Raw genomic sequence first — 26886 nt, forward strand, 5'->3', positions numbered from 1 at the left:
GCAACAGACAGGCAATTGCAGAACTCTGCCTCTTGTCTACCTGCCCATGTGCATGACTCTAGGTGATATTTCTATACTTGCCTGTTCCATTTCTCAAAGTTATTTTCAAATGAGGATGTATCTTAAAGAATTTCACATGTTTTGAAGCTACACTTTCCTGTTTTAGTATTTGGCGGGGGGGGGGGGGGGGCGGGAAAGCTTCCAATAAACCTTCAGGAAAGCAAAAGCTGACCTCTGAGATCCTCCATTGCACCCACCAATGCAGATTCAGACTTACTCCAGATTGTCTTGTTGGGCAGGGATGTGCTGAATAACTTCATAAATGGTTCCGTGAAAATCTTGCCCTGTCACACCATCAGAGGCTGGGGCAGACCTACTTGGCATCTAGAAAACACAGCACATTAAAAGAAAAAACTTAGCCCAAGATTAGCTGGAAACATGCCACATCTTGAGGACAACAGAACAGATGAATGAACGTTCACCACCTCTGGAATGTGATTGCCTCCTTGCTACAGTTTCCTGCACTCACGCTATGTTGTTGATTTATTTCAGGAATAGCTTGGCAATCCTACCACATTTTCATCATTTAAGAAGAAAGCTGGAAACATTGTACAGAAAATAAATAATAGGGAGAAAAGTAGCAAAAAGAGAAATTAAAAAAAAAAACCAGCTTGGCAGCTTAGAATCAGAGAGCACATGTAACCGTTATATTATATCTTAATTGTTCTTTTGGACACTTTTTGCCAATCACACGTGCAAGAGTGGCTTAACAGAAAGAATAATGTGAGGTCAAAAGTCCTCGTCATATCGCAAGTGAGTAAAATGACAGAGTGACACTTTGGTTTTAATGTTACGGTAACGGCTTTGAAAACTAAAGGCTTGGCTGAACATGGAAAGAATGTAGTGTATTTATCTGCTCAACGTCATCCTATACCTTGTTGAAGCCTGCATTTTACGTGTTTTCCTCCCATCCCTCATATTCTATAGCTGCTTTCTTTCTGTAAACATTGTTTTCTGGATTACTGCCAGTCCGGTCTTCCTTCCCTCTCACCCCCCAGTTTAATCGCACTTCTACATATCTTCATATCTACACAGCACCCCTAGGATGTGTTTACCCTGGGCAAGACTGAGGCACACTTTCACTTCCCAATTTGAGCTGCCATGCTATACTGGGACGCCTTCATTGTATGTGGTTTGGGGAACTTTTCATTCCTCTTCCTAAAGTTCTCATGGGAAGTCCTATGGCCACAGGCCATGATTTCTCTGGTCATTTTATGTTGAGATTTTGATAGAATTTACAATTGAGATTGACTTCACTTTCCTTGACATGAAGATGGTCAGGGGCTATGGTAGATGTATGCTAACATATATGATATAATATTAGAACTGTTGAATAAGAACACAGTTGTTAATTTTATGCCTTTGTCTTCTGTCCAACTCCTGGAAGAAGTGCTAAGTGGATAATGAAATGCACAACGGGGAAAGAGAGTAGTAATCCATCTTACATGTACTGCAATAACCAAAGAGGTGGTTTTGGTTTTTAAGATCCAAATAAGTTAACAATTACATTGATTTCCCTTCTTATTGACAAATTTGAGATGTTTTTCTTTTATTAATTGTTGTTTTCTTCTCATGTTCATTGCCTTGGTCTACCAATCTTCCCAAGTAGATGCCATCCTGGCTTCTCACTCAGCTCCTTCTCCCCATACCACTGTCCTCTTTTCCTCCTCCAGCTGTTCGCTTTGATTTCTCACTTCATCCCCAAAGCACATGACATGGTCAATTTAGAATGTCAGCGAAATTCTCAGGAGGTTTCTGATTCGATATGAGTATGGTTCCAAATCAAGTTATGCCATGGGTTACAGAACTAAGCCAAGCCTCTTAGATGCAACTCAGGGGCACATTTCTCTGCTTCAAGTTCCTGGACACTAAGGTACTTAGAGGCAGCAGGGGCTTCACATAGTACCCCAGTCGGTGTACTGATTAATCACTAGGCTAAATGTAAATTTCTTACATAGCTCTCACTCCTTTATAATGAAGTACTAGGAATAAAATGTGTGCATTTTTGAATAAAGATACTCGTTTCAAAACTCAGTATGCCCTTTTAGCTCTTCATCCCACTGCTCTACTCTCTGAAGCTACACCTTGGAAGGGGGTTTTATGGCACTGTGGAAGGTCTTTAGTTAACAGATCAACAAATTATTTATTTCGTCTTTTTGGTTGTAGATGTGAAGAGGGAAACACTCCTGTCTAAGATTGAATAGGGCACTGCAAAGCCTTTGTCAGATGTGTCTCCTCTTCATCTGTGACAGTGTGGGTGACTCACCCTCGGGGAGGAGGAAATCCAATCAACTCCTCTCCATTACTCACAGGACATTTCTGAAAGAAAGTCTGTGGCCAGGAAACTCACCGGATGAAGCACACAGGGTGATAGAATGCTTAGAACAAAGGGGCCATTTCCTAATAGCAAATAGGTCTTTTCTAAAAAAAAATGGAAGAAAGAACACCCAGAAGCAAGCAATTCATTGTTGGTTCCATCCAAGTGGACTATTATAGGGGAATAAGGAGACAGAGGGAAAACCTGTCCTTTACAAATCTATGAGTGCTCATGAGCTAATAATTCAGGGACACATTCTACATGAAACTGATTATTTACAATTTTTTTTTTTTAAAAGAGACTGACTGAAAACAAATGGTTCCAACTGTAAAAGCCCCTACCTTTAAAAGTGAGTGCTCCTTTAAGGTAATAATAAAGATATAAACCCATCTATTATTAGGTTTTTACTCTACAACAACGCCCCTTTAAAAATGAGTGCTCCTTTAGGGTAATAATAAAGATATAAACCTATCTATTATTAGGTTTTTACTCTACGACAACGCCCTTATGACAAGCAAGGATGTGATTGAGTATCTTTGAAAAGTTATTGAGAGTTAGGAGGCAGAAAGAAAGGAAACTGAGGAATAGAGTGAGTTCTGGAAAGTGAAGGGCTGAGGTCACTGAAACAGCATGAAATAATTTAAGCCAAGGACTCCTGGTCCCCTGTTCTTCTTTTCTCTCTCTAGTCAACCTAGCTACTTCTTTATTCATAGACTATATCAGGTAAAGAGTGTTTATTAAGTAGTGTAACCTCCTTATTTGTGTCACTTTTACTGTCTCTATAAAAGAAGAGAAGTAAGAAAAATGCCTTAGCTCCACAAATCTCAGTACGCAGTGAGGCCACACTGGAATACAGTGAGGCCCAGCGAAGCCACTGGACGTTACTGGCCTCCTCCTTCAACGAATGCTGCTTACACCTCTGGGGAAGCAGAATTCTACTTCTCGGTTAATCAGCCACTAGGAAAACCAACCCTGGAAATACCAGACGCATCTGGAAAAGCCACAAATTCGTATATTCCGAAGTCGCCCAGAGCATCTTCATGGCCTGAAAGGAAAAATGACAGACTAAGAGATGCAATGCTCTCCTTTGATATTTAAACATTCATGCCTTTATTTCCATTTCTTAGGAATAGTCGCAGAACTTATCTTCATTGTCTGCTTCAAGTGATATTTGCATGAAACCATTTAATACTCCCTAGTGCCATATGGGCCTACTGGCATTGAATGGTTTGGGGAACAAGTTCTCAAGAGGAAAAAAGAAACTGAAGCTGACCAATTATTCTTAAGGTCTGATGTGGATTTTTGTATTCCATTCTTAAATATACGGACAAGATCAGGGATTCAAGAACACTGAGGACTTAGCCTCGAGGTCATAGCAACCCTTGATCCACCCATGATATCTACTGTGCTGCGATAGATTTAACAGGGGACACTAGAGAAGAGTGAGTAAGGCCAGAAGCTACACAGACACATAAAACCCGCTGCAGCACAATGGGGACATTACCCAAACTTTATCTGGGAAAAGAAGAGGGTGGGAGTGTCTGGGAGGAGCCAGAAGGTCGGTCTCAGGACCCTTCCCCTCTGTGACACCCAATTACTGTAGTAAGAGAGAAAGGACTAGATAAGAGGAAGAGCCATTTTCTTTTCTTTCTTTCTTTCTTTCTTTCTTTCTTTCTTTCTTTTTTTTTAAAGAGTCACATTAGGCTCTTCACATCATTTTATTTTAATTCTCATAGCAGCTCCAGGAGGAAGTTTTTATTCCTGTTATATAGATAAGGAATTTGAGGTTAAGAAAAATAATTTTCCCAAGGGAAATGTGGCAGATAGAGGACTGAAACCTGACTCTTGGTGACAGCGCCATCTGAGCATAAGCTCCACTGTTGACTCTGAACAACTCAGGACGGAGCCAACAATGAAGGCAGTGAGGGTTGGCTGGGGACAAAGGAGCAGCCCTGCCCCTGATCACACCTCCGTTTCTTCCTCTCCTTAGGATGGGCTGCCAGAGTTGTACATCCTCCAGAAACCACAAAAGGCTCTCTCTGCTTTTACAGACTAATAATGAGAGGGCTAAGGAGAGAGAATGGAGCAGAACTCATCTTCATTTCTCTGGTCTTCCGTTGCCCTGTCTGTGTAGGGAGTTGAAAGTCCCTCCTGAGCTTATCCTACAGACCTGTGTGGCTCACAGAAAACCACTCCAGAGGCAACACTTTGTAAAGGGGAGACACTGAACAATGTAGGGACTGTGGCTGTGCTAACATCAGCTTCTATGAATTCTACTACAGTCATTTACATAGCTGTAAATATCCCCAGTAAACACCGATGATTAGTTAATAACATACATTGCTGTGGATAACACTCCTTTCCAGCCTGGCCATTACCTGAAAAGGTTTGAGCTTTTCTGTATTCCGACTCTGGTCTGAAAAGATAAGTAGATGTATTAATCAGGGGTTATAATTGAGGGGAAAATTTGAAGTTATTTTCACAGAAATATATACATTACCTGCCTTCTAGCTTCTGCCTTATAGCTAAAAGCAAAAGAGAGGGCGGAACACAGTAAGGTATATTTTTGGAATGTTTCTAAAATGTATTACTATTTTTTTCTAATTTTAACCTACCTTTGTAGGGTTGATATTTTTTCCACAGAAAAAGAAGACACATGGATATAATCAAAAACAGCGATATTCCAGTTATACTTGCTAATGGGGACAGTGATTTTCCTTTTTGTGCAAGCTTCTCCAGCCCTAAAAAATAGTAATAAATTACTATATAATCTGAAATGCTTAGGACTGTTCTCTACTTAAGTAAGACACCATCGCCTGCCTCTCTCTCTCTCTCTCTCTCTCTCTCTCTCTCTCTCTCTCTCTCTCTCTTTCTCTCTCCCTCCCTCCCTCCCTCCCTTATTCTCTCTTTCATCCCCACATGGATGGGACACAGTGATTTAAAACATAATCTCCAAACTCCCTGGGGACATTTGTGCTCGGAGATGTGGCAAGAAACCCAGGAAATACTGACGTAACGTCCTAGTCACAGACAGCTGTTCCTGTCACACTTCTCATTTGTGTTTGCTGTGTCCGTCCCAGCTCACTGTCTCTCCACCCTCGGATGCAGGATGCTCTCCCTGCCTTCAGTCTTGCTGTTTTAATGATTCAGGGGTGTGATCTTTCCAGGGACACAGTGGTACATATTTAAGAATGTGAGAAGAAGGGTGCTTATTTCAAATATACTTTACCAATTTTAACCAATCAAAAAATGCCAGTTTCCCAAATAACATGTGCGTGCAAGTTTCAATAAAATATTTAAAGCTGGCTTGGCCCAGCTGGTAAAAGTACTCGGTACAAACTTGAAGACCTACCTGAGATTAATACTGTAACCCACTGTGGAAGGAGAAACCTGTCTCCTGAAAATCGACCTCCACATGAGCACTGTGGAACATGTGCAGTGCCACACACACACACACACACACACACACACACACACACACACACATCACACACCACACATACACCAATACAATACAATTTAAAATGTAAAATTCCATCTTGCAACTAAAAGTCACTTTGTTTTGTAGGCCATTCCTTTTATTACTAGAACTGTATTAAGCATGGTGCTAATAGCTGTAATACACATGCTGAATGCTTGCAGCAAACCGAGCTCTGTTCTCAGGATGCATGATCCATAGTCACTGCTGAATCACCTTGGTAATGTTATTAGAGAGCAATTCTATTATCATCTCTTCTGGATGAGGAAGCTGAGCCTTGCAAAAGTCACCTAGGTTATAATGGTGGGTTTAATCTCAGGCTTTTAGTATTGCATTCTGCCTCTTTCCAAAGCTGTTTGACACAACGTATTGACTGAGGTTACGTTAATATCAGCTGTGGGGTATGACATGTCTAGTCATTTATTAACCTGTGTAGGAGGAAGTAGTTTGTGACCTTTAACAAGCAGCTCTGATATTGATGTGGGAATGACTGGTGGCAGTTGCCTGTCTGCCCAGACTGATGGAGACTGAATTTATGTAATGCTACCTCCATTGCAGACACAGCCTGGGAATCTGGGTGTCATGAGGAATATAGTGGCAACTCAGGTCTGCAATAAATGCCAAGCCAGCAGCAGCTTCTAGCTTCTTCTTCTTCTTCTTCTTCTTCTTCTTCTTCTTCTTCTTCTTCTTCTTCTTCTTCTTCTTCCCCCATAAAGGTTCTGTTGAGGACTCCAGGAGTTAAAGTGAGGGGGAGCCCTTAATCCTCTCCTGTTCCCAATATGGGGCTATCTAAAATTCTCTTGATTTTCCCCTGTAGAATACTATCATTTAAAAATGTCTCATCTTTTTCGGCTGTAGCATAGCTGGTCAATTCCAGATTCTAGCAGACAGGTTTCGGAAACCATGCTATCCCCTCTGATTTGACCATGCACTGCTGTTCTCATAACCTCTTTAAGTCTGAGACAAGGATAGTTCCTACTATGAAAATTCTGTGCCATCTTGGGGTCACCGTGATCCTTTTAACTCTCCACCAATGTTTATATGAATAACCTGCTTGTTTATTAGTGAGGCAAGTGATTTCTCTGCTGACCTGGATTTTAATCACACATTTATCTGAAGTCTAATTTTGTCACATCATGGTTGAATGTCACCATAGGTTAACTCACCAGTGTCGAAGCATTCTGTTGAAAGAATCATTCTCCCTTTGGGAGACATATTTCCCCTAGGCTAGTACCAAGGCCCTAGCTTCTTCCTTCTTTTGTCATGAGATTCTGGGAAAATTCTAATTTAAAAAGATTTATTATTATTATTATTATTATTATTATTATTATTACTGTGTGTGTGTGTGTGTGTGTGTGTGTGTGTGTGTTCCACTTCTGTACAAGGGTCTCTGGAGGCCAGTAAAGACCATCAAATTTCCTGGAGCTGGAGTTATAAGCAGTTGTGAACTTTCTGATCTGAATTTGGGTCCGCTGGAAGATCAGCAAGTATTCTTAACAGCCAAGTCATCTCTCCAGCCCCAGAAAGTTCCAAGTTTTAACACCAAACTTCAAATGTTTTAGCCTTTTCACTTCACAACAGCCACACTATTAAAATTCAGAACCTCTAAACATAATTAAGTGCTAATATATTTAATTATTCAGAAAAACATTTTAGTATACTTTTGGCTCTTTTTAAATTTTTCCTTAAAATAAAAATATGAGCCGGGCGGTGGTGGTGCATGCCTTTAATCCCAGCACTCGGGAGGCAGAGCCAGGAGGATCTCTGTGAGTACGAGGCAAGCCCGGGCTACCAAGTGAGTTCCAGGAAAGGCGCAAAGCTACACAGAGAAACCCTGTCTCAAAAAAAAAAAAACCAAAAAAAAAAAAATGTCAATGATGACTGTTTCAGACTATGCTTGATTCACTGTGGCATCCACTTTTGCCAAGTGCTTCTATGATTCTTAAACCTGGCAACAGGTTTAATACAAAATAATTGGCTGTCTTACCCTAAGACACAAAGGACACATATTTCTGTCCTTCATTTTTAACTTCTCCTTCCTTTGACAAGTAATTCAATTTGTTGATTCTCTTCTACAGAGGGTCACAACCTTCCCATTTCTCATTCCTCCTTGTTTCCTTTGACTTCTTCCTTATTGCCCTCTCATGGCCTCCCATTGGCTTCTACTCTTCTGCAGTTAGAAACTCACCTTGTTGTGACCAATTCCTGTCAATCCCAAAGCTTGGCTGTAGTGAAGGCCAGCATCCTCTCCACAGAGAGGGAGGAAGCAAAAGGCCCTTTTCTGAAAACAAATGATCTTTCTTGGCTCCCTTATCTAAAGAGCCATAGGTCTCTGCTCTTGTCCCCGTCTCTCCATCTAGAATACACATCAAAGGGCACCGTTGCTGCAGTCTCAGCCCTAGACAAGGGTGCTTTTGGATAGATGAGCTTCTAGAACTACGCCTTGAAAATAGAACAGTAGGGAAATTCTAGTCTTATAGCTTGGGGAGTAGTATATCGGGACCTGCAATGCGGGTCTGAGTACTTGGAGGAGCTCCCTTCTCTCTTTTCAGAGTTTATGTTATTCATTTGTACGTAGCATACCATCCTTCCCACTAGTTAAACACGATGGACTCATTTACCAAAGCCGGAGTGCAAATGATATTTGCCCCCTCCCTAGGCAAACAAATAAAATGGAATAACATGTTAAGTGTAAATATAGGTGAGAGGTGTGGTATCCATGGTATCGCTACCCTGCTGTTTGAGGCTGCACTCCACACAGGACAGCCATATGCTACATAGGCAGTGTGTCTATTTCTAGATGAGAATGGAGCCCCGAGAACTCTTCCATCCAATCTGTTCACTAATTATGGCAGCTGCCTCATGTCCCTATGGAGATGAAGATGCCGTACTCTGGGCTGTGTTACCTCCACACTATTCATGGCCCCACTTGACAGATATTCTGTGGTAGGTCCTCAAGCAGCTATTATCAAAGGTCTCAGGATCCAGAAGTCAAGGTTAAGGTTGTATCTCAATCTGTATCTTAACTGACCCAGAGTTGAGAAACTTGTAGCTAAATAGGGGAAATTAACCATTTTTTCTTTCTATCTCATGTTCTTTCTTACTTTTTAATGAAAAGATTTGGATTATAATTTTGGAATAATTGATTTATCCACATTACATATAAATCTAAAACACATGTATTAAAGATACTTCTTAAACTATGTTCCACATGTCCTCAGGGAATTGTAATTATACACTTGAACATCTTCATTAAATATAAAACTTTACATTCCAAGTTGATGGCTACATTCATATATATATATATATATCTCACGGTTGTAATTTAGGTTCAGTTAATACTTTAAAATATGGATAGCTGTATCCAAAGACGTCCTTAATTAAAGTAGAAAATCACTACTTTCAAATATAAATGCTAATTTGTTATTTTAATGCCTATTATTTCCTTGAAAAAACTAGACATTACTTTTGGCTATAGATATTTCACTGTTTCTCATAAGTAGGAAAGAGTATATCTTGTGGACAAAGTATTTGCATGTTTATACATTAAATTAGCTGAGAAAATTATTCAAAGAAAACTACCTTGAATATAGATATCCACATTTTAAAGTATTTACTGAACATAAATCACTACTGTCACACATACACACACACACACACTCACTCTGCTTTATACTTATGATCCTATATGTATTGATTAAAAGGACAACATTCACACAAATAGCTTAATGACCTAAAAAGAATAGAATTTTTAAGATCATTAAAAAGGAAGGCTTTGAATTCAGATGCTATTTTGTCATGCATTTGCGGTGTGACTCTGCCAATTGCCTCTGTTTTCTTTAGATATCTGCACTAAGTCACAGAAAGGTCAATTAATCATATCTCAAATTAGATGTGAATCATAGCCCGCAGAAGTGGAAGTCCCCATCTGCCTAGCTTCACACAGGCTGAAGACAGAGAGCTAATTGTCACATTCTCTAGCTTTCCTCTCCTTAACTGAAAGTCGCCAATAAAACTTTTGATTATTTTCTGGCCTGGCTATTTTCTTTCCATGTCTGTGACCCTGGAGTCATCTTTGACCCCCTTTTACTTTCTCCTCTACATCTTATTGACGAGACTTCAAAGCAGTTATATAGTTTTGCCTCATTAAAAATAAAGAGATTCATCTATTTCCTGCAAGTTGCCTCTGGAGACACAAAACTTCAACTTGACTCTAGAAAATCTTAAACGCAAACATCTCACCCTTACAAATGATTTTCAATTCCCTACAAGTCTTAATACAGCTTGTTTATCAGAATGAATTTTCTATCCGTGTTCAGATGACCTTGTAAGCAATGGTCATATGTGTCAGTTTGTGTGTGTTTAATCTGTATTGCAGAAATCCATTCATTTTGAAACAGAAACATTGAACACATCACATCCACACTAGTGATTTTCTTCCTCTTTTTACTGTTGTTGGAGTCAAAGCTCTGTGAACACTGAAGACTGGGAAACAGCTATGGAGACTGCAATGAGGCCGCTAATGTTGACAATCCTGGATCACTCTGGAAAATCAGCACCTGTTCTCCTTATTTACTGCAATAACAAATGCTAGTCTGTGTTCAGGTCAAACAGGTTTTTGAGACTTTGCTAAAGACAATTACCTGACAGGAAGACTGTAGCTGTCTTTGGTAATAAGATCTCAGTCAAATACCCAGGGCTTCTGATATTATGAACACTTCCTGGCTGAGTGTTAATGCAGAAAGTTTAAGAAGTGGGGAAGTAAGTCTCAACTGTAATATACTACTCCATAGTATATCTGTATTTTCACTTGCAGTGAGTAAAGAGAACAAGTCTAACATGATATCAAGATCCCACCAAACAATCCCATATATGCTTTGGTACACTCACTCACTCACTCACTCACTCACTCACTCACTCACAGCTTGTTTTGAACTGAGTTTCAGTTAGCTACATGACGAAAAGCTGGTTGAGTCTATAAAAATATAGTAAATTATAAGGCAAAAGATGTTCTTTAGTTGTGTGTATGTTTGACATATTACATTTTGATCAGGGATTATTATTGGGGGTTGTTTGATTCTCAGTTCTTATCTCTTAATTGGCCCATAATAGGTGCCAAATAATGGTTGAATACATGCTAATTTTAATCATTTTGAACACATACTCTTTGGAAGGTCTACAAAGAAAATATGTTACCTTTTACTGCCCCAATGAGGCACAATTTAGGTAAGAATTTGTAGCTTTATTCTCTAATAATACTAGGTACTAGAATGAGGTAGTTATGTATAATTCAAATTCAAATGAACAAAGATGAAATAAAATTAAAACTTTAATCCTCAGTTGCATAACCATGGTTGAATTGCAAAAAACTAAGGCAGGTTAGTGGCTGCCATGTTGAAAGTGATAATATTGACAGTTTCTTCCTTGCATAAAGTTCTACTGGACAACAATATTTTAGGCAGTATAGTCTTCCTCATAAAGATGTTCATAAGATAGTATATGAGCTGTGATATACTTGATTTTACAAATATGGATATCTTAAATCTCAAATAGTTTTAAGAGAGCACACATTTCTTCATCAACCTGTAGTCTTTGTACACTTTGATAAGTCTGTGACTCTCTAAGATCTTTTTAATGAATTAAAATCCACTGGAGGGAAATTAAACCTTAAACAAGTAGCTGCCACACTGGCATTAAGTAATATTTGAGTTCAAATGTCAACCCTGCCAGTCTGGAGTGTCTTAAAAGACAATTTGTTTGTTTATCTGTTTATTTTGAGACAAGATCATGCTATGTACTCCATGCTGGCCTTGAAACTGACAGAGGATTCCTCCTGCCGCAGCCACTTGAGGAACTACTGCCTAGATGATTTTGATGCAAGCCGCCAAATTGCTGTAGATTGCATGTTTTAGCTTAAGGATTAAAACAATACCTGGGGCTGGGGAGGTGGCTCAGTGGTTAAGAGCACCGACTGCCCTTCCAGAGGACTCGGGTTCAATTCCCAGCACCCACATGGCAGCTAACAACTGTCTGTAACTCCAATGTCTGACACCCTCACATAGATGTACATGCAGGCAAAATGCCAATGCACATAAAATAAAAATAAATTATAAAAAAACCAAAAAACAAAAAATACCTGTGCAAATTGGCCTTTTATTCTTGCTTCCTTTATTGAACACAATATACTGAGCTTCTCTGTGTTGTGTGTCTTATTTTGGGCACCAGGGATAATGATGTGGAACAGAAGACATCTGTGAATTCACGGTTGTTAATGTTTTGTACACTTGTTCCTTCACCAATGCAAACATCCAAATCATCTTTTCCTATTCAGACCTGTGGGTGTTTCCTTAAGTTGAATCTGGTTTGTCTTTTTTCTGTATGCAAGGATACTGAACATAATAGAGGAAATAATAATGGGAGATTAAAAACAGGAAATGGTGAAGAGGAAAGGATGAAGGGCAATAGAAAAGAAGACAAAGTAGAAGAAAGGAGAGAAGAAAGTAGATTTGGGAGCTAGAAATGTAGACTAGACAGAACTTGGTGACTGAGTGCAGTACAGGGCATAAGTAACAAGAAAGAGGAGTTTGAGGTGACATTTTGTTTTCTGCTAAGCTGGTAGATTATAGGGAAACTCACTTTAAAAATGGGGCAGTACAGGCAGAATAATTATGGAGAAAGAAGGGAAATGGTGCACTTCTGCTAATTTAGACTTATCTTCTGCCTTTAGAACCTCTGAAAGAGGTATCTAGAAGACAGATGAGAGTACAGCCTTAGAGCTTTGAAGATGAAGATGTAAAGGCGGCTAGCATTACAAGACATTATGGGAATGAGTAAAATGGAACAAGAAACTGTGCCAGAGAACAGAACCATGCTCCACAGAGAAGCTCTGCAATAGGAGTTTGCTACAAGTCCCTAACAAGTTGCCATTCTTGACTTTTGGGCCATGGCATTTCTGAGATGCAACTTCTAGAGGATGTCAAATTTTTTAGACTTATGAAAGTCGTTTCCAAGCAGATGAGGCTCTTGGTAAATACTTTATTGATTTCAGGTATGTCAAGGATGAAAAAAAAAAAAAGAAGAGGAACCAATGAAGACCAAGGAACAAGTGGAAAAAATGGAAAACCAAGACCCCAACTCATCCCTATTTGTCCTTCTAACCCAACTTAACAGTATACATAAACTCTTAACTGAGAAGTCTGTTCCTTTTATGTTCCTGCTTGTCAAATCAGGAAAGCAATAACACACACTTAGAAGTAATTTGCTGGCTCTTCATAGTTCCCCAAAAGCTGGCATTTGTATTTCCCTCTATTTTGTTTTGAGTTTTCATTCTTCGAGCCTCATGGCTTAGTGAATTGAGAAAAGAGACCGTTCAAACAACCGCAAAATTCTGTTCTCTTCTCCATAAGCATTTGGGAAATCGAGGCTGGCATGCTTTTGTGTTTTATAAAGGGTTGACCTTTCACACACTTACCTACAGAAGTGATGATGACGGTGAAATGAGTTTCATCGCGCCTTCCAGTTACGTTGTTGTAAGCACAGCACACGTAGTCAGTGGTCTTCTGGGCCACCTTCTCAGATGCAACTTCTAAACGAGGCCCATGTTTAATGACATACGTTGTATTGTCAGACCTTCGGATCCAGGAGTAGGTGTTGGGGGGATAAGAATCAGCGGAACAATCAAACAGGATGGCTTCTCCTAGGTCAACAGTGAACACTTCTCCCACTTTCAGCCCTTTGTCAGAATTAACTTGAAGTCCGTAAGGTCCATCTGTATTAGAGCAAAAAGAGATGGAGAGTGTGCGTCACATAAACAGTCACAGCACAGTTTCAGGGCTTGAAGAGCTTAGAGTCAGTTTACTTTCTTTAAAGTCTTCATGTGGACTTGAGAAAATACGTCCTCATTTAAACCCCCAATTAGATCTCTCTCTGTTTTATTCTGATATTTGCAAAAATGCAAAGTACTTGATTGGACATGTTTGTGATAGTTAAAGCCTGAAACTTAGCTTGCAGATTTACAGACACTGCCATCATCAATGTGGAGCTAAGCTTTTTCAGTGCCATATTGATAAATGCACACTGTTGCTAGGCAACCTCTGTCTTTCCGGAATAGGAATTACGCTTGAAAATACTTTTACAACAAATAGATACTACTTTCTCATTGGCAAGCATACTTTGAGAAGTGTCTGTTTTTCCTCTTAATGCCAGGTCATGCAAATATTTATTGAAGACAGAGTTTCAGAAGGAACACAGATTTGTGCAAATAGGTAGAGAGGTGTTTCAGATTTTCTTAAGATTTTAACATATTAAAAAATCCTTTTAAGCTTCAGATTCCATTTGGAATACACACACACACACTCACACACTACACACACACACACCACACTCACACAACACTCACACACGTATACACACATATACACTACACACACACACTACACACACTCACACACTACGTACACAACACTCACACATACATGCATACATACACACACACACTCACACACTCCACACACACTCACACACTCCACACACACACCACACTCACACACAACACTCACACACACATACACACATACACATCACACACTCACGTACTACACACACACACTTACACACTACATACACAACACTCACACACATGCACCCACACACTCAATGACACATCTGTGTCATTAACAGATAGTCACTGAAAAATTAAAAAGCTATTTAAAGATGGCTATTTGACGGTGTTTTCCCACACAGTTCCACACCTATGACAATCCCTAAGGCAGTAGACCAGATGATGACACGTGCCACATGGCTTCTCGTAGAGAATAAGAACAATATTAAAAATACTTCCCAGATACAAAGTTTCTCCTCTAGTCTAAGTCATTTTGGACATGGCTACACTCACTTTTCACTTTACATTAACTGACACTCACTAGACACTGGCCATGGGAAGGGACTCTTTGTAATCAGACATATAAGTTACATTTTATTTTGATAAAACTTCATGAAAGATGTTAATATTCTCATTATAACGTTCTTAAATGTAATTTCCCATAGTCACATATCTGTTAGATAGCAGTATTAAGACACTTAAAGCAATAAGGTTTATGTTACATAATTTTTCTCTGTCAGAAGATTGTTGATTAACCATTTGTTTTATGATAAATTACTGCCTCATATAATTACATAATTAGTCAAACAACCATTTAATAAACAAATATTTGAGAGATGATAAGTATAAAATAATTTGTAATTATATATTTAGGAATATATGTGTATATTTGTGACCATTAAAAAATCAGGCCATGAATTTGAGGAGAGATCAAGGAGGTACATGGGAGAGGTTGGAGGTAGGAAAGTAAAAGGGGAAAAATGTAATTATAAAAATTATAATATATTTAGTGCACAAGAGGCATAAACAATTTGCATTGCTAAGGAATTTATAAACTGGGTAAAATGCTCAGTATTTTCATTTTTTTAAATGACTATCTCTAAATGTATAATTGTGTGGATGAAAGGACCAGATTTTAGGGTAACATTTTTCTCAATCATGAATTAAGTGTTCTTTAGAAGTTATTTATAGTTTTGGGATCTTTTCATCTTTTAATATAAAAATATGATAAACTAACTGCCAAAATTATTAATGCCTTTGAAATTATAAAAAAATTCTTTATTACACCCTAGCATTTGAGGCTATTGGCAAGCTGATCTTAATTAAGTTTGTAGATTCCTCAGAGTGATTCTCCACTGTGCCATAATTTTTTGACCCATCTACCATTGTGAAGACAAGTTTCATAAGATATAACAGAAACTGGAAACACTACTTTATAGGTTATGTTTAGTTATATAGCATGTCTTCTTTCTGAAGAGATAGGAAAATGTGTTGTCCCCACAGCATTATATTACTATGGTTATACCAGTAAATCTATTACTAGAAAGAAAGCTGAAGCTAGCTTAGTCAGTCCTTAGTATCCTGAAATATTGGTTTACAGGACCCACTCTGGATACACAAATCAGTAGATGCTGAAGTCACATATAGAAGATGGTATACTAATAGTATATTATTTACATATATCCCCCTGTAAAATTTAAACATGCCTAGATTACTTATGACACTGAATACAATGTAAACGTTCTGCAAATAGTTGTTATGCTTCATCTCTAGGAGATGATGTGAAAAAAACATGTGTGTATGTTCCGTACAGGTGCAATGTGGAAGTCTAGCTCCCACTTTTTGAAGGATTCTTGGGTGGAGGAGAGAGAAATGAAGAAATATTAGGTAGAACGATAGACCTAGACGATGAGGAGAAAAACAGAGACACAGGATAGCTTCAGGAAGGCCCTGAGTCAATATCCAGCCACTCAAAGGTTTATTCAAAAGGGCTTTTTATAATATGCCAAAGGGAGAGGCAAAAGATCTCCCCCTTGCAAGATCAAAACACAAGATCATACAGTCAAGTGTAGACCTTTCCAAATACCTGGTAAACACATCTGTGGCCAAATCATCTCCTTAGGCAGCCCTGCTGGGTAAAGCAAGCTCAGATTCTCTGACTCTAAGTAATTTGGACCCCCACAGTGCAATTTTTTCAGTATTTCAATTTGACTTTGGCTGTATCTGATGATGTAAAATACGTATATGTGGAGTGCTGGCTTGCCTCAAATTGAAAGCAATTGGAGGATGGGGATAGATGACGATAATGAGGAAGCCTGGATGCCCCTTTCTGTGAGTGACCTAGGGCTCACCACACTGCCCTCTCCCAGGCTGTGTCTTGGGACAAGTCACTGTGACAAGGGGCTAAGAACAGTGACACTCAGCCTCTTATCCTGAGCTCGGCTGAGGAGTGAGCAGTATGTCAGGAATGAAAAGCTGCTTTTACTGATTCAGAAAAAAATCAACATCAAGGTGTTCTTATGCACAGTACTGTTCTAGGCATCACAGGAGGAACTGGGATGTTGAAAAAATGGCTCCTTAGACTATGTCTTTTTCTCTATGCTGCAGCAGGGGCTCTTCCTTCCTGTTGTCAGCACTGATGAGATGTAAGACAGTGTGTAGCCAGGGGCCACTAACTGCTTCACATGGAAGAAAAGCAATGGAAGGAATGTGTGTGGTTTGGAAGCTCAGGAGACCTATGTTCCTGTGCACGATCTGAAATCTGAGAACCGTTGTAGAGCAGAGCAACGCAGATTTGAAAAGAAACACAAGAGTGATCATTAAAATAGGTCTTTCTGTTTGGACCCCCATGTTCCCACTGCCTTTCAGGGGTTACAGAATATGCCTATAAACACATGTGAATGATGGTGGTGCCTTTCAAAGTGTGCTGGTCTTCTTCCTGGGAGGAACTCCCCCTTGGAATTGTCTTAAGATCTTGCAATATATTTGAATATTCCCACAGAAAGCATTTCTCTAATCTTGGAGGGTGGGTTGACTCTGTAGAGGAAGTCCATACGTAGAGCCACGGTTAGATGAGTAAGGTCAATAATTTAATAAAATAACTAGTTTTAAATAAAACATACTTTGAAAGAAGAGAATCTTATTATGCAGCTTTCTTCTCTCCTCACGTCTGTTGATTTTGCTACTTCCTTATTTGTTGGGTTTCACGGTTGGCATCATCTTTTCTCTTTGTCTTAACATATGCCGTATCTGGCTCCCCAGCATCAGCTTCACATCTCTTAACCCTCTATGTGCCCTCCTTGCTAAGCATTTCTTCCAGTTCCTAGAAACTAATACTTTGAGGCATTTGAATTCATTACTTCTGATATAATTTTATAAAATTTATATTTTATCTGATTATAAAAAGGAAATGCATGTTTATTGCAAAAAATCATAAAACAGAGTGTAGCACGAATCTTAAAAGGTCTTATTAATAAAAACAACCTCAGGAGCCAGGTATTGGGGTGAACGCTGAAAGATCAGAGAAGCAGAACAAGCCACAGTCTCACCTCGCCAATTACTCAGCTGATCCTATTTCCTCAGACTGGAAGCCTCTGAGTCCTCATCCAGAATGAATCTCAGCTGAACTGTTGCTCAAAAGCCTGAAAGCTTAACCGGGCTACTTCCTGGTCCTCACACCTTATATATCCTTCTTCTTCCTGCCATCACTCCCTGGGATCAAAGGCTTGAGTCATCATGCCTGGCTGTTTCCAGTGTGGCTTTGAACTCACAGAGACCCAGAGAATCTCTGCCTCTGGAATGCTAGGATTAAAGGTGCATGTGCCACCATTTTCTGGCCTCTATGTCTAGCTAGTGGCTGTTCTGTTCTCTGACCCAGATAAGTTTATTAGGATGAGAGAATCACACCAATGAAAAGCTATCTTTAATTTCCTAAAGACCCAACATCTGAACAATCATCAATTTCTCTAGTTACATCTCTCTCTTTTCCATTATTCTCTTCCACCTCCTCTTTTCTGCTACTCCTATTCCTCTCACCCCTTTCTCTGTGGCTGTGTTTCGGTCTGTGTTCATTTCTTTCTCCATATTTCTTCCTCTTACACACATAAACACACACAGGCATCCACTTCATCTCAAACTGTTTACATTCTATTCTCCCCTGATCAGACTATGATGTGATTTTCTCTACACTGCTTAGCACTTCAGCACTTCAGATAGAACATCCTTCTATTTTGATGGAGAATTAGCATATTATTCAAATGAACAGGCAGCCCTGTAGGAGACCTTCAGAGTGGTTCAACTAGAGTGGCCTCTGATACAGATAAAAGCAGATGGATGATTCCATTTGGCTTTGGATTATGGTTCACCGTCTTGCCTTTGGCAGAACACTCTCAATAGAAATGAACTCTTTGCCTTAGGGATGGCTGTTTACTAAATGACTTGTAAAATCACATATCATCTGTTCTCTTTAACAATTTATGACTGGGTGGGAACAGTACCTAAGTTTCCATCATGATGCTGCTTGCCACCCTGCGAGGGAGCAGATGGTAAGTATTTACTGTAAATGACCTTTTTCCCTTTAATTTTTATCACTTAGAGTACTCCCCGCAGCAGTGCCATGTGTTTCACACAAAATGTAGTGGTTATTGGGTTATTATTTACAGTTGGAGCTAGAAGGCATTTACATTTTGTAAGCCATAAGTAGATATTTGCTGACTTTTTACTTGTCATTGTATTCCACCAAGGCTAACACCAGATTATGACATCATGACTCAATGAACATATAATCAATCTTGATAGATTTTGTTATAACTTTTCTAGCAACAAAAACACAATTCCTGCTTTGCAAGAAGAAAATGTCATGGAAACAATGAAAACAGAATAGATAATTCATGATGGAACTCTAAGTCATTATGTGGATATCTATGGGAGATGATTAGACTATGACAGTCACTTGATTACTGATCCTTGTCTGACCACAGAGCCATGGAGTAAAAGGGGGATCTGAAGCATGATGTGAACAAAAGAGTCTATTCCATTTTAGCCAGGTTAAACTGAGTTCCTAATGGTGTCGAGTATTGCCCTATAAAATTAAAGATGCTTAAGCCGTGTGGAACTCCTAGGAGAGCTTGTTGTGCTGGTACTTATGAATGGAGAAGAGTCAAGGAAGATGTACTGTAGTGAGGACCAGAGAGAGACATGTCCAGGATGCTGTCTCTGCACAGAGGACTGAATTTCTTAGTGACACTGAGGAGGTGAGAACAGGCCAGGACAGATGGGCTTTTCAGTAGGAGATAATGAAGGAAGAGGAGTAATTACATACAAAGGGAGAATTGGGGAATAGCATCAAACAAGGAAAATATTCCCAGTGTAAACTGCAAACACCTCGATGCCACCTCTATAGATCAGTGACAAACGCTATTTAAACTTTGTCACCTGAAACCAAGAAAACCAAGCAAAACAAAAACTAGTAATAAAGCACGGCTGGAGTCATGATAGCAAGAGAAACTAATAGTGAGTGTAGGTTTGTGCTTTTAGGTCATATGATTAGATCATTGCTAAGGCAAGAAAAACCTGGTGACAAGGCTTACCTTTGATTCAGTTTGTCTGTTCATATTTTCCTTTCCCAGTGCTCACATAGCTCACATATTTATTTTTGTGTTACTTGTCTTTGAATTAAAGTTTTAACTAATGTCATAATAGCTTGCTTAGTAAAGAAATACAGATCTAAATTGGCTGCACTGTTTCTGAATCTTCGCTACAATTTTCTGCTAGCCGTGTAGCACTGCTATAGCTTAGGCTTTCTCTGTGCATCTGTTGCCTCTGCTTTAAAAACAGACAGAACATTCTCATAGGGCTATCTGGAAAAACCTTTTAAAACCTTTCAAATATAGCTATGAATTAAGCTATAAAAATAATTTGCCATGGTTAAATAAATACAAATCAGGTATCATAGCTCATGCTTGCAATGTCAGTACACAGGAGGCTGACTCTGGAGATTACCCTAAACTCAAGCCCAGCCTACGTATTAAGTCCCGGGTCAGCCTGGAATGTAGAATGATATGCTGTCTCTAAAACAGATGAGCAAACAAACAAAACAAACCATGATCTGTCTCAGTCCTTGAAAAACACATTTACTTCCTCTTTGTGTCTGGTCTCTTGCTGCCTGGGCATGTGATGGTTTTCCAGACCTTTCCACTTGCTCAGCCATATTCATTGTTACACATGGACTCAAATGTCACTTTATGAAGGGAGGCTTTTCTTTAGTAGGAAGCAATGTTTTCAGTCTTTGTATTCACATGGGATAATAACATAATAATGAAACACTGGCGGACCACTCTACAGCACTGACTATGGTCCAGTCAAGGGTTCTATCACTTTACATTCAGTGGCAGTTCAGTCCCCACAATTACCCATTGAAGTAAGTTTCCAAGATCATCATTAAATGAATGAAGAGAGCGATGTTCAGAGAGATAAGCTTGCCAACCCAGGATTTGAACCCTGGCCCATGACTCCATAGTTCTTACTCCTGTCTGCTATGCTTCTTATGACACATATCTAAAGTAGCCATGATATTTTACTCTGTACATTTTATCATACACAGCTTCTGTCTTCTACTAAAACATAGGATCAACGTCCAGTTTTAAGATCCAGTAATTCTATTTCCTTCAGTTGAATTGGCCAGTTTTCAAGCAAAGCCACTGGGTATATCTTTATCACTCCTCTGTCTTCCTACCAGCCCCAGCAGCTCCCTTCCCTGTCTCAGTGCTGGTATTCGGTTTTATTTCAAGTATTACCTGGTTGCAGAAGACTACATTTTATTCACATGCTAGTACTTTTTTCTAAAGTTTTTTTTTTTTTTGACACATGTTCTTGAGAGAACTCTGTCGGTGTTCTAGTGGAGAAAACAGATGCACATATACGAAGCAGATGAAAACAGATGCATTGATAATAGCACCATCTTCTCTTTAGTGAGTGCTTGTTTGTATGCTTCTTTGTCTATTTTTTTTGGACAATATCTCATTTAACCTCAGGAATACAGTGAGGTAATTTCAAATGTCTCCATTTTATAAACGAGGCCCAGAAAGACCAGAGGATTTACTGAGGTCACGTAGGTCATTATCAACCCCATTTCTCATTCCTGTTGTCTGACTTGTAAGCACTAGGTGCAGGGTTTTGTGTGTCTTCTGCTGTTATGAAGATGTATTTGATGAGTGTGCAGATATGTGTGCCAGGCTCAGTTCTCCTCTTAGAAGATGAAAGCTGCACCCTCAGGCCAGAGCAGACAAGTTTTCCTTGGCCACATCTCACTTTTCTTAGCTGCATACTTGCTTTTGCAGTCTTACACTAAGGCTTCCCAAAGAGGTAGGCTGTTGGCTTTCAGCTGAAGGGGTACTGCCCCACCCACAGAGGTCATACAGCAACGTTCAGAGATAGGTTTTAGTTAGTGCTGGCATGCACTGATGGAGGACAGAGAGGCTTCAGAATGCTCTAAATTGTCCAGGACAGTCCCACAGCAAAGTTATCCAGTCCCCCAATGCCACTGTTGTAAAAGTTGACAAACTCTGTGTTATGTTAAACTTTGCATACAATACGAAGCATCTTAGAGGGTAGATAAGTTGACTCAGTGGGTAAAGCTGATTTCTCTCAAGCCTGACAATTTGATTTTCCTTTCCTAGGACCTACATGGTGGAAAGAGAGAGAGGACTGACTCTCGAAAATTGTCCTCTGACTTCCACAGGCGTGCTGTGGCATGTGCACACCTAAACACACAACACACACACACACACACACACACACACACACACACACACACACACTACATAAATAAAATGGAATCCTATTAAAGGTAGTGCTATGGCTCTGTAGTGACTAGAAAAATAATAGAATAAGGAAAAGGAGGAACATTGCTTGGGGTTGTGATGGTAACATGATACAACCTGAAGAGTTTGACACATTTTATTTTGTACGTGAGATTCGATATCAACAATGAAAACAGTAACTGAAGAGAATGAAAATTCAGAAGTAATTACTAATATTCTTGGGAAAACACTTGAGATTGCTCTGAGTAGGATCCTTCCTGAACCCTTCTTTCAGAAATGGGAAAATCATTTCTTGGCCTTTGGCTAAGATCAAGTGTAGAAATGCTGGAGAGAAAACAGGTGTATGGAACCCTTGTCCTTCAGGGCACTCTTCCACGCATAACCCAGGAGTGCTCCTTTTCCGTGCAGTCCACAGAGCACATCTCACATCCCCAGGAGCCCATCATTTCCCCTTCTTTCTGAAGGGAGATGAATGAATCAGCACCTCTTTGTGGTACTGGATTCTTGGGATTGAGAATTCCACTACATGAGATCATCCAATGGTTAGAATCACAAATTTCACTTTGAATGCCTTGAATTTAGTGGTTCACTTGATCTTCAAAAGGTAAAGTTGTGTCAGTAGATATATTTCTGGGCCAGACAATTCCTAGGTGACATGACTATACCAAGTACTGAGCTACAATACTGGTAAAGACCAAATGACATCTGGTGCTGATATTATCTATACCTATCCCTATGAGATCTTCCCATAAATATTGACATAAGAAAAAAAGGAAGTTACTTACAATATATGGTAGGCATAATGATGTCACTTTCCATCTCACTGACAGGATTTGACACAAGGCAGCTGTAGTTCCCAATGTCCTCCTTTGTCACCGGAACAATCCAAAGGGTGTTGTTTTGGGGAGAAAATGAGTGGTTGGAGTTGATACAAACAGGCTTCCCATTTTTTCGCCACTGGTAAACTAGCCTGGTACCCCCTTCCACCTGGCAGGTCAAGGTAATGTTGCCCACATACTCCACAGCCCCAGAAGGAGGATGGAACTGAACCACTGGCTTCATGACAGGATCTGTAGTATCAAGAGACATAGAAATCATCACTTTTCATCCATGGAGCTAGAGTACAACTCTGAGAAGCCTTTCCAATATTGAGTCCTGGGAAAATGATTCCAACATTTTAATGTTTTGTAAATGTAAACAGTTTGGATAACAGTTAAAGAGGACATTAAACAGTCACAGAAATTTAAAAATGGTAAAATACGAAATATCTTTATACAGTTAGAGCTAATCAAATTCTAGAACTTGAATTCAAGTATTGCCAATTAATCGATTTACTTTGTATATAGTTAATGGTTGAAAGCCCAGAATTCCACTTTTCTATTCATCATGCTTTCTCTACCACCAAAGCTTCTCTCCCCTCACCATCTCTGAACTTAAGGGATCGTGCAAATGCTTCTCTGCCGTAAAGGTACACTCTCACAGGCAAAATGTATACAGTTATTTCCCTTTCCTGACTTGTAATGTACCAAAAGCACCTGGCAAGAAGGGATGTAGCAACCTTACATTTTTATTCACCATCTGAAAAGTAGATTATACAGCTCATGTATGGTATATGTTTGAAAGCATGTAGGGGAATTTTTGGAGAGTGGTATATATGCAATTTCATTAACAAGCTAAAGTCTACATTTCAGTCAACACTGAATCAGTTTGACAGGAGGATATGATACAGTATTGAGATTTTTATTAAACTTGAAATGTAAAAGAAATTCCTGTTAGAAAGTGAAGCGATAAGAAACTAGCTTTATTTTATGAATGTGGCACTCAGTCGGCAAACGTAAAGGAACACAAACATTTCTTCACTGACTTTCAGCTCTAAGTATATGGATAGAATTGGTAATCACATATGCATTCACTATCATTTCAGCAACATCATCAATCTTCAAAGTTCTTTACCCTGTTTGATAAAATAGTGAGTTGTGGGCCAGCGAGATGGCTCAGGGGTAAAGGCACTTTCTGTCAAGCCAGAGTTTGATCTCCAGATCCTACATGGCGGAAGGAGTGAAACTACTTCAGCAAGTTTCTTCTGACCTCCACATGTGCTCTGAGGCATGTTCAGGAACACACACACACACACACACACACACACACACACACACACACACACACAGATAAACTGAACAGACATAAGAAAATAGTTACTTGTTCAGAGTTAAACAGCAAAGAGAAGAGACCTTTACACTTGTCAATGTATTGTTCCTGCATTTTAAAAAGATAGACATTAATAGTCTCTATCTCTGTAAGCTCACAGAGCACAGAGAGGCCAAGGTTGCAACACCTAGGCAACCTGTGATTGGATCCAGTACTTCAGGTGTTGATTTCCCATCAAGCCTGCACTTGAGTTTGATGCTTCTTCCTCAGGCAAATCTCTCTTATATTATTGTTACATGTTTTTTACAATGGAAACTGCATGAGGGCCCAAACAGACCCAATTCTCCAGCCCAGGGCAAATAGAAACAAATGAAAGATAAGGAAAAACAAGGTTGAAGAAACTAGGAGGGGAGCTGAACAACTTGGGAACATCTGGCATTTTTCAAGGTGGATGTCGTCTACTGGTTTGTTCATTTAATTCAGTCCTTTGTCTTCCCTGGCAAGAGCAAAGGGTTTGCAATACCATCTTGAGCATGTTATTATGTTTTAAAAAGAAAAATGAATTGTGTACACTGGTTATAGATAAACACATCCCAGATATCTCTGTGTGGGGATATATGTGGTAAGAGGTAACTAGGCAGCTGTGACATGGAATAGTCATCCATATCATGCACTTGCCTGGAACAAACCTGAAGTTTTCCTTTTGAGCAGGCTTAGGTTCTTAAAGCCTGTTTACTACAGTTTTTGGTTCCATTTCACTAAATAAATCCAACATTACAATACACAGGTAAGGGCTGTCCTATTAAAACTTGTATGAAAACTGTTGCAGGAGAACTTTATGAAAGTTCCTGTTAGGGATTTCTTCCCTTTCCCTACAATTGCTTTGTAGACGTCTGGTCCCACAGCCATTGTCTTAGTCCCCTGTAGCCCCTTCTGCTTCTGCCTGTCTCCTTACTCCACAGGGGCTGCCGAGTCGGCTACGGCCAGTGCAGTTCTGAGCACCGAGAAGAAGGCAGCAAGAACACAGAACAAGGCTCCTCTTTCCATAGACTTCATATTCTACTTATGGAAGCGAAACAATAAAAAATACAGATACTATTTCAGGTGATAGTAAGTTCGATGAACAAAGAGAAAAGTAAAATTAAAGAGAATGAACAGTGTGTGTGTGTGTGTGAGACTAGGATGACATTTTTATACAGAGTAGAGAGTGGTCAGAAAAGGCTTCACAGATATGACAACTAAGATGATGCCTAAAAGAAATAAAGGACGTGATATTGAGTAAAAGTTGTCTGGATAGAGTGAAGAGTGAGAACAAAGGACCCGAGGTGTGAGTGTATTTGTCCTGCTCAAGGAAAAGCAAGGGACCAGTGTGGCCAGAACAGAGAGTATAGTGGTCAGAGGCAAAGAATTGGGTCAGATGGTTTTGAAGATTATTGTTAGTACTTTGACTCCCGTTTTGAGTGCGGTAGGAAGCTATGACAGGTGTTTTCTGTGACAGGAGGCAGCAAGAGAAGAAGTACAGAGGCTAGAGAGCAAGCTATTATAGCAGTTTAGGAGACAGAGGTGTGAGCAAGGCAGTGGTAAAGGGTAGGTGAAAGTAGCTGGAGTCTATTTTTAAGCTTAGCCAATAAGGTTTTCTTTCAGACTGGGTGTATGTTATGAGAAGATGGGATGGTCAGTGATGTATGCAAAGCCTGAGGAAGTAATAGAATCAATTTAATGCTCACTAAAATGAGATACATTGTCAAAGAAAGAGGAGACAGAAAAATAATTGAATTTTTTACATAGTATGTTCAAGTTATGCCACTTATAAATTTTAATAATTAAAAACAAATGCCTGATGGTTAGCTAACTCCAGTCTCCCTCAGAGAACATTTACCCCAACTTCTATTGTCCTTATATAAAGCCCTTGACTCATCTTTAATGTTGCACCAAATAAAAATCTTCATGTGATTAAAAACAGGGGCCTTCCCAGGATATAGTCTATAAATGAGAAAATAAAGTGTTCATGTCTCACTCTTCCAGCAGCTTTATATAAGTCCTAAGAAAACAGTAAGTTTCATTTATTGCTTGAAGATCTGCTGCTGTGCACTGGGCACTTCCCTTCCATACATATATAACTAAATCTCAGGAAGCCTTATGAGGTAGGAGATTGTATTAGGGAAACTTTGAACATTAATTAATTCACTCAGAGTGGGTAGAGCCAGGACCTTAAATCCCAGCAAGCTTGGTATCCTGAGCCTCCGCTGACTCGACCTAGCCTTCTATCTACTACCACAGAGGACTCACCATCAACAGTGACTTGTATCTTCTGACTTGAGGACAGGGTTCCATTTCCCTGGATGTTGACCTTCACAATGAAATTGCCCTCATCGGTGAACTGCAGCGGATTGATGAGGAGAGAGGCATTGGGTGGCATCATGGTGAACTTGTGCTGGTATTCCAAGTCGGGAACCACAGACTCATTCACAGAGCCCAGCAAGTATTTGGGCATCGTGTGGGATCTTTCAAACAGCCATATGATCTGGATGCCAGATGCTGGAGTGTGGAAGCCATAGTGCACGGGGAGGTAGAGGGCCTGTCCCCTGATGCCATGGACAGTGTGTGAAGGCACGGTCACCTTCAGCCCCGAACAAACACCTGCTATAAAGGGAAAGAAAACTGTGAGTACCCTGAGCCACAT

General features: G+C 39.6%; 1 protein-coding gene across 1 annotated transcript; it reads right to left on the bottom strand.

The window, feature by feature from the left end:
- Positions 1 to 273: 273 nt before the first annotated feature.
- Hepacam2 (HEPACAM family member 2) lies at positions 274 to 26886 on the bottom strand. The gene is made up of 8 exons (XM_059256496.1): positions 26493 to 26886; positions 22841 to 23125; positions 13327 to 13623; positions 4993 to 5118; positions 4878 to 4902; positions 4756 to 4793; positions 3349 to 3422; positions 274 to 384 (listed from the first exon to the last, which is right to left on the bottom strand). Exons 1-8 carry the CDS (start codon positions 26884 to 26886, stop codon positions 274 to 276), a joined length of 1350 nt encoding a protein of 449 aa, XP_059112479.1.

The sequence above is a fragment of the Peromyscus eremicus genome, chromosome 3, assembly GCF_949786415.1.
Source record: "Peromyscus eremicus chromosome 3, PerEre_H2_v1, whole genome shotgun sequence".
Taxonomy (NCBI): Eukaryota; Metazoa; Chordata; class Mammalia; order Rodentia; family Cricetidae; genus Peromyscus; species Peromyscus eremicus.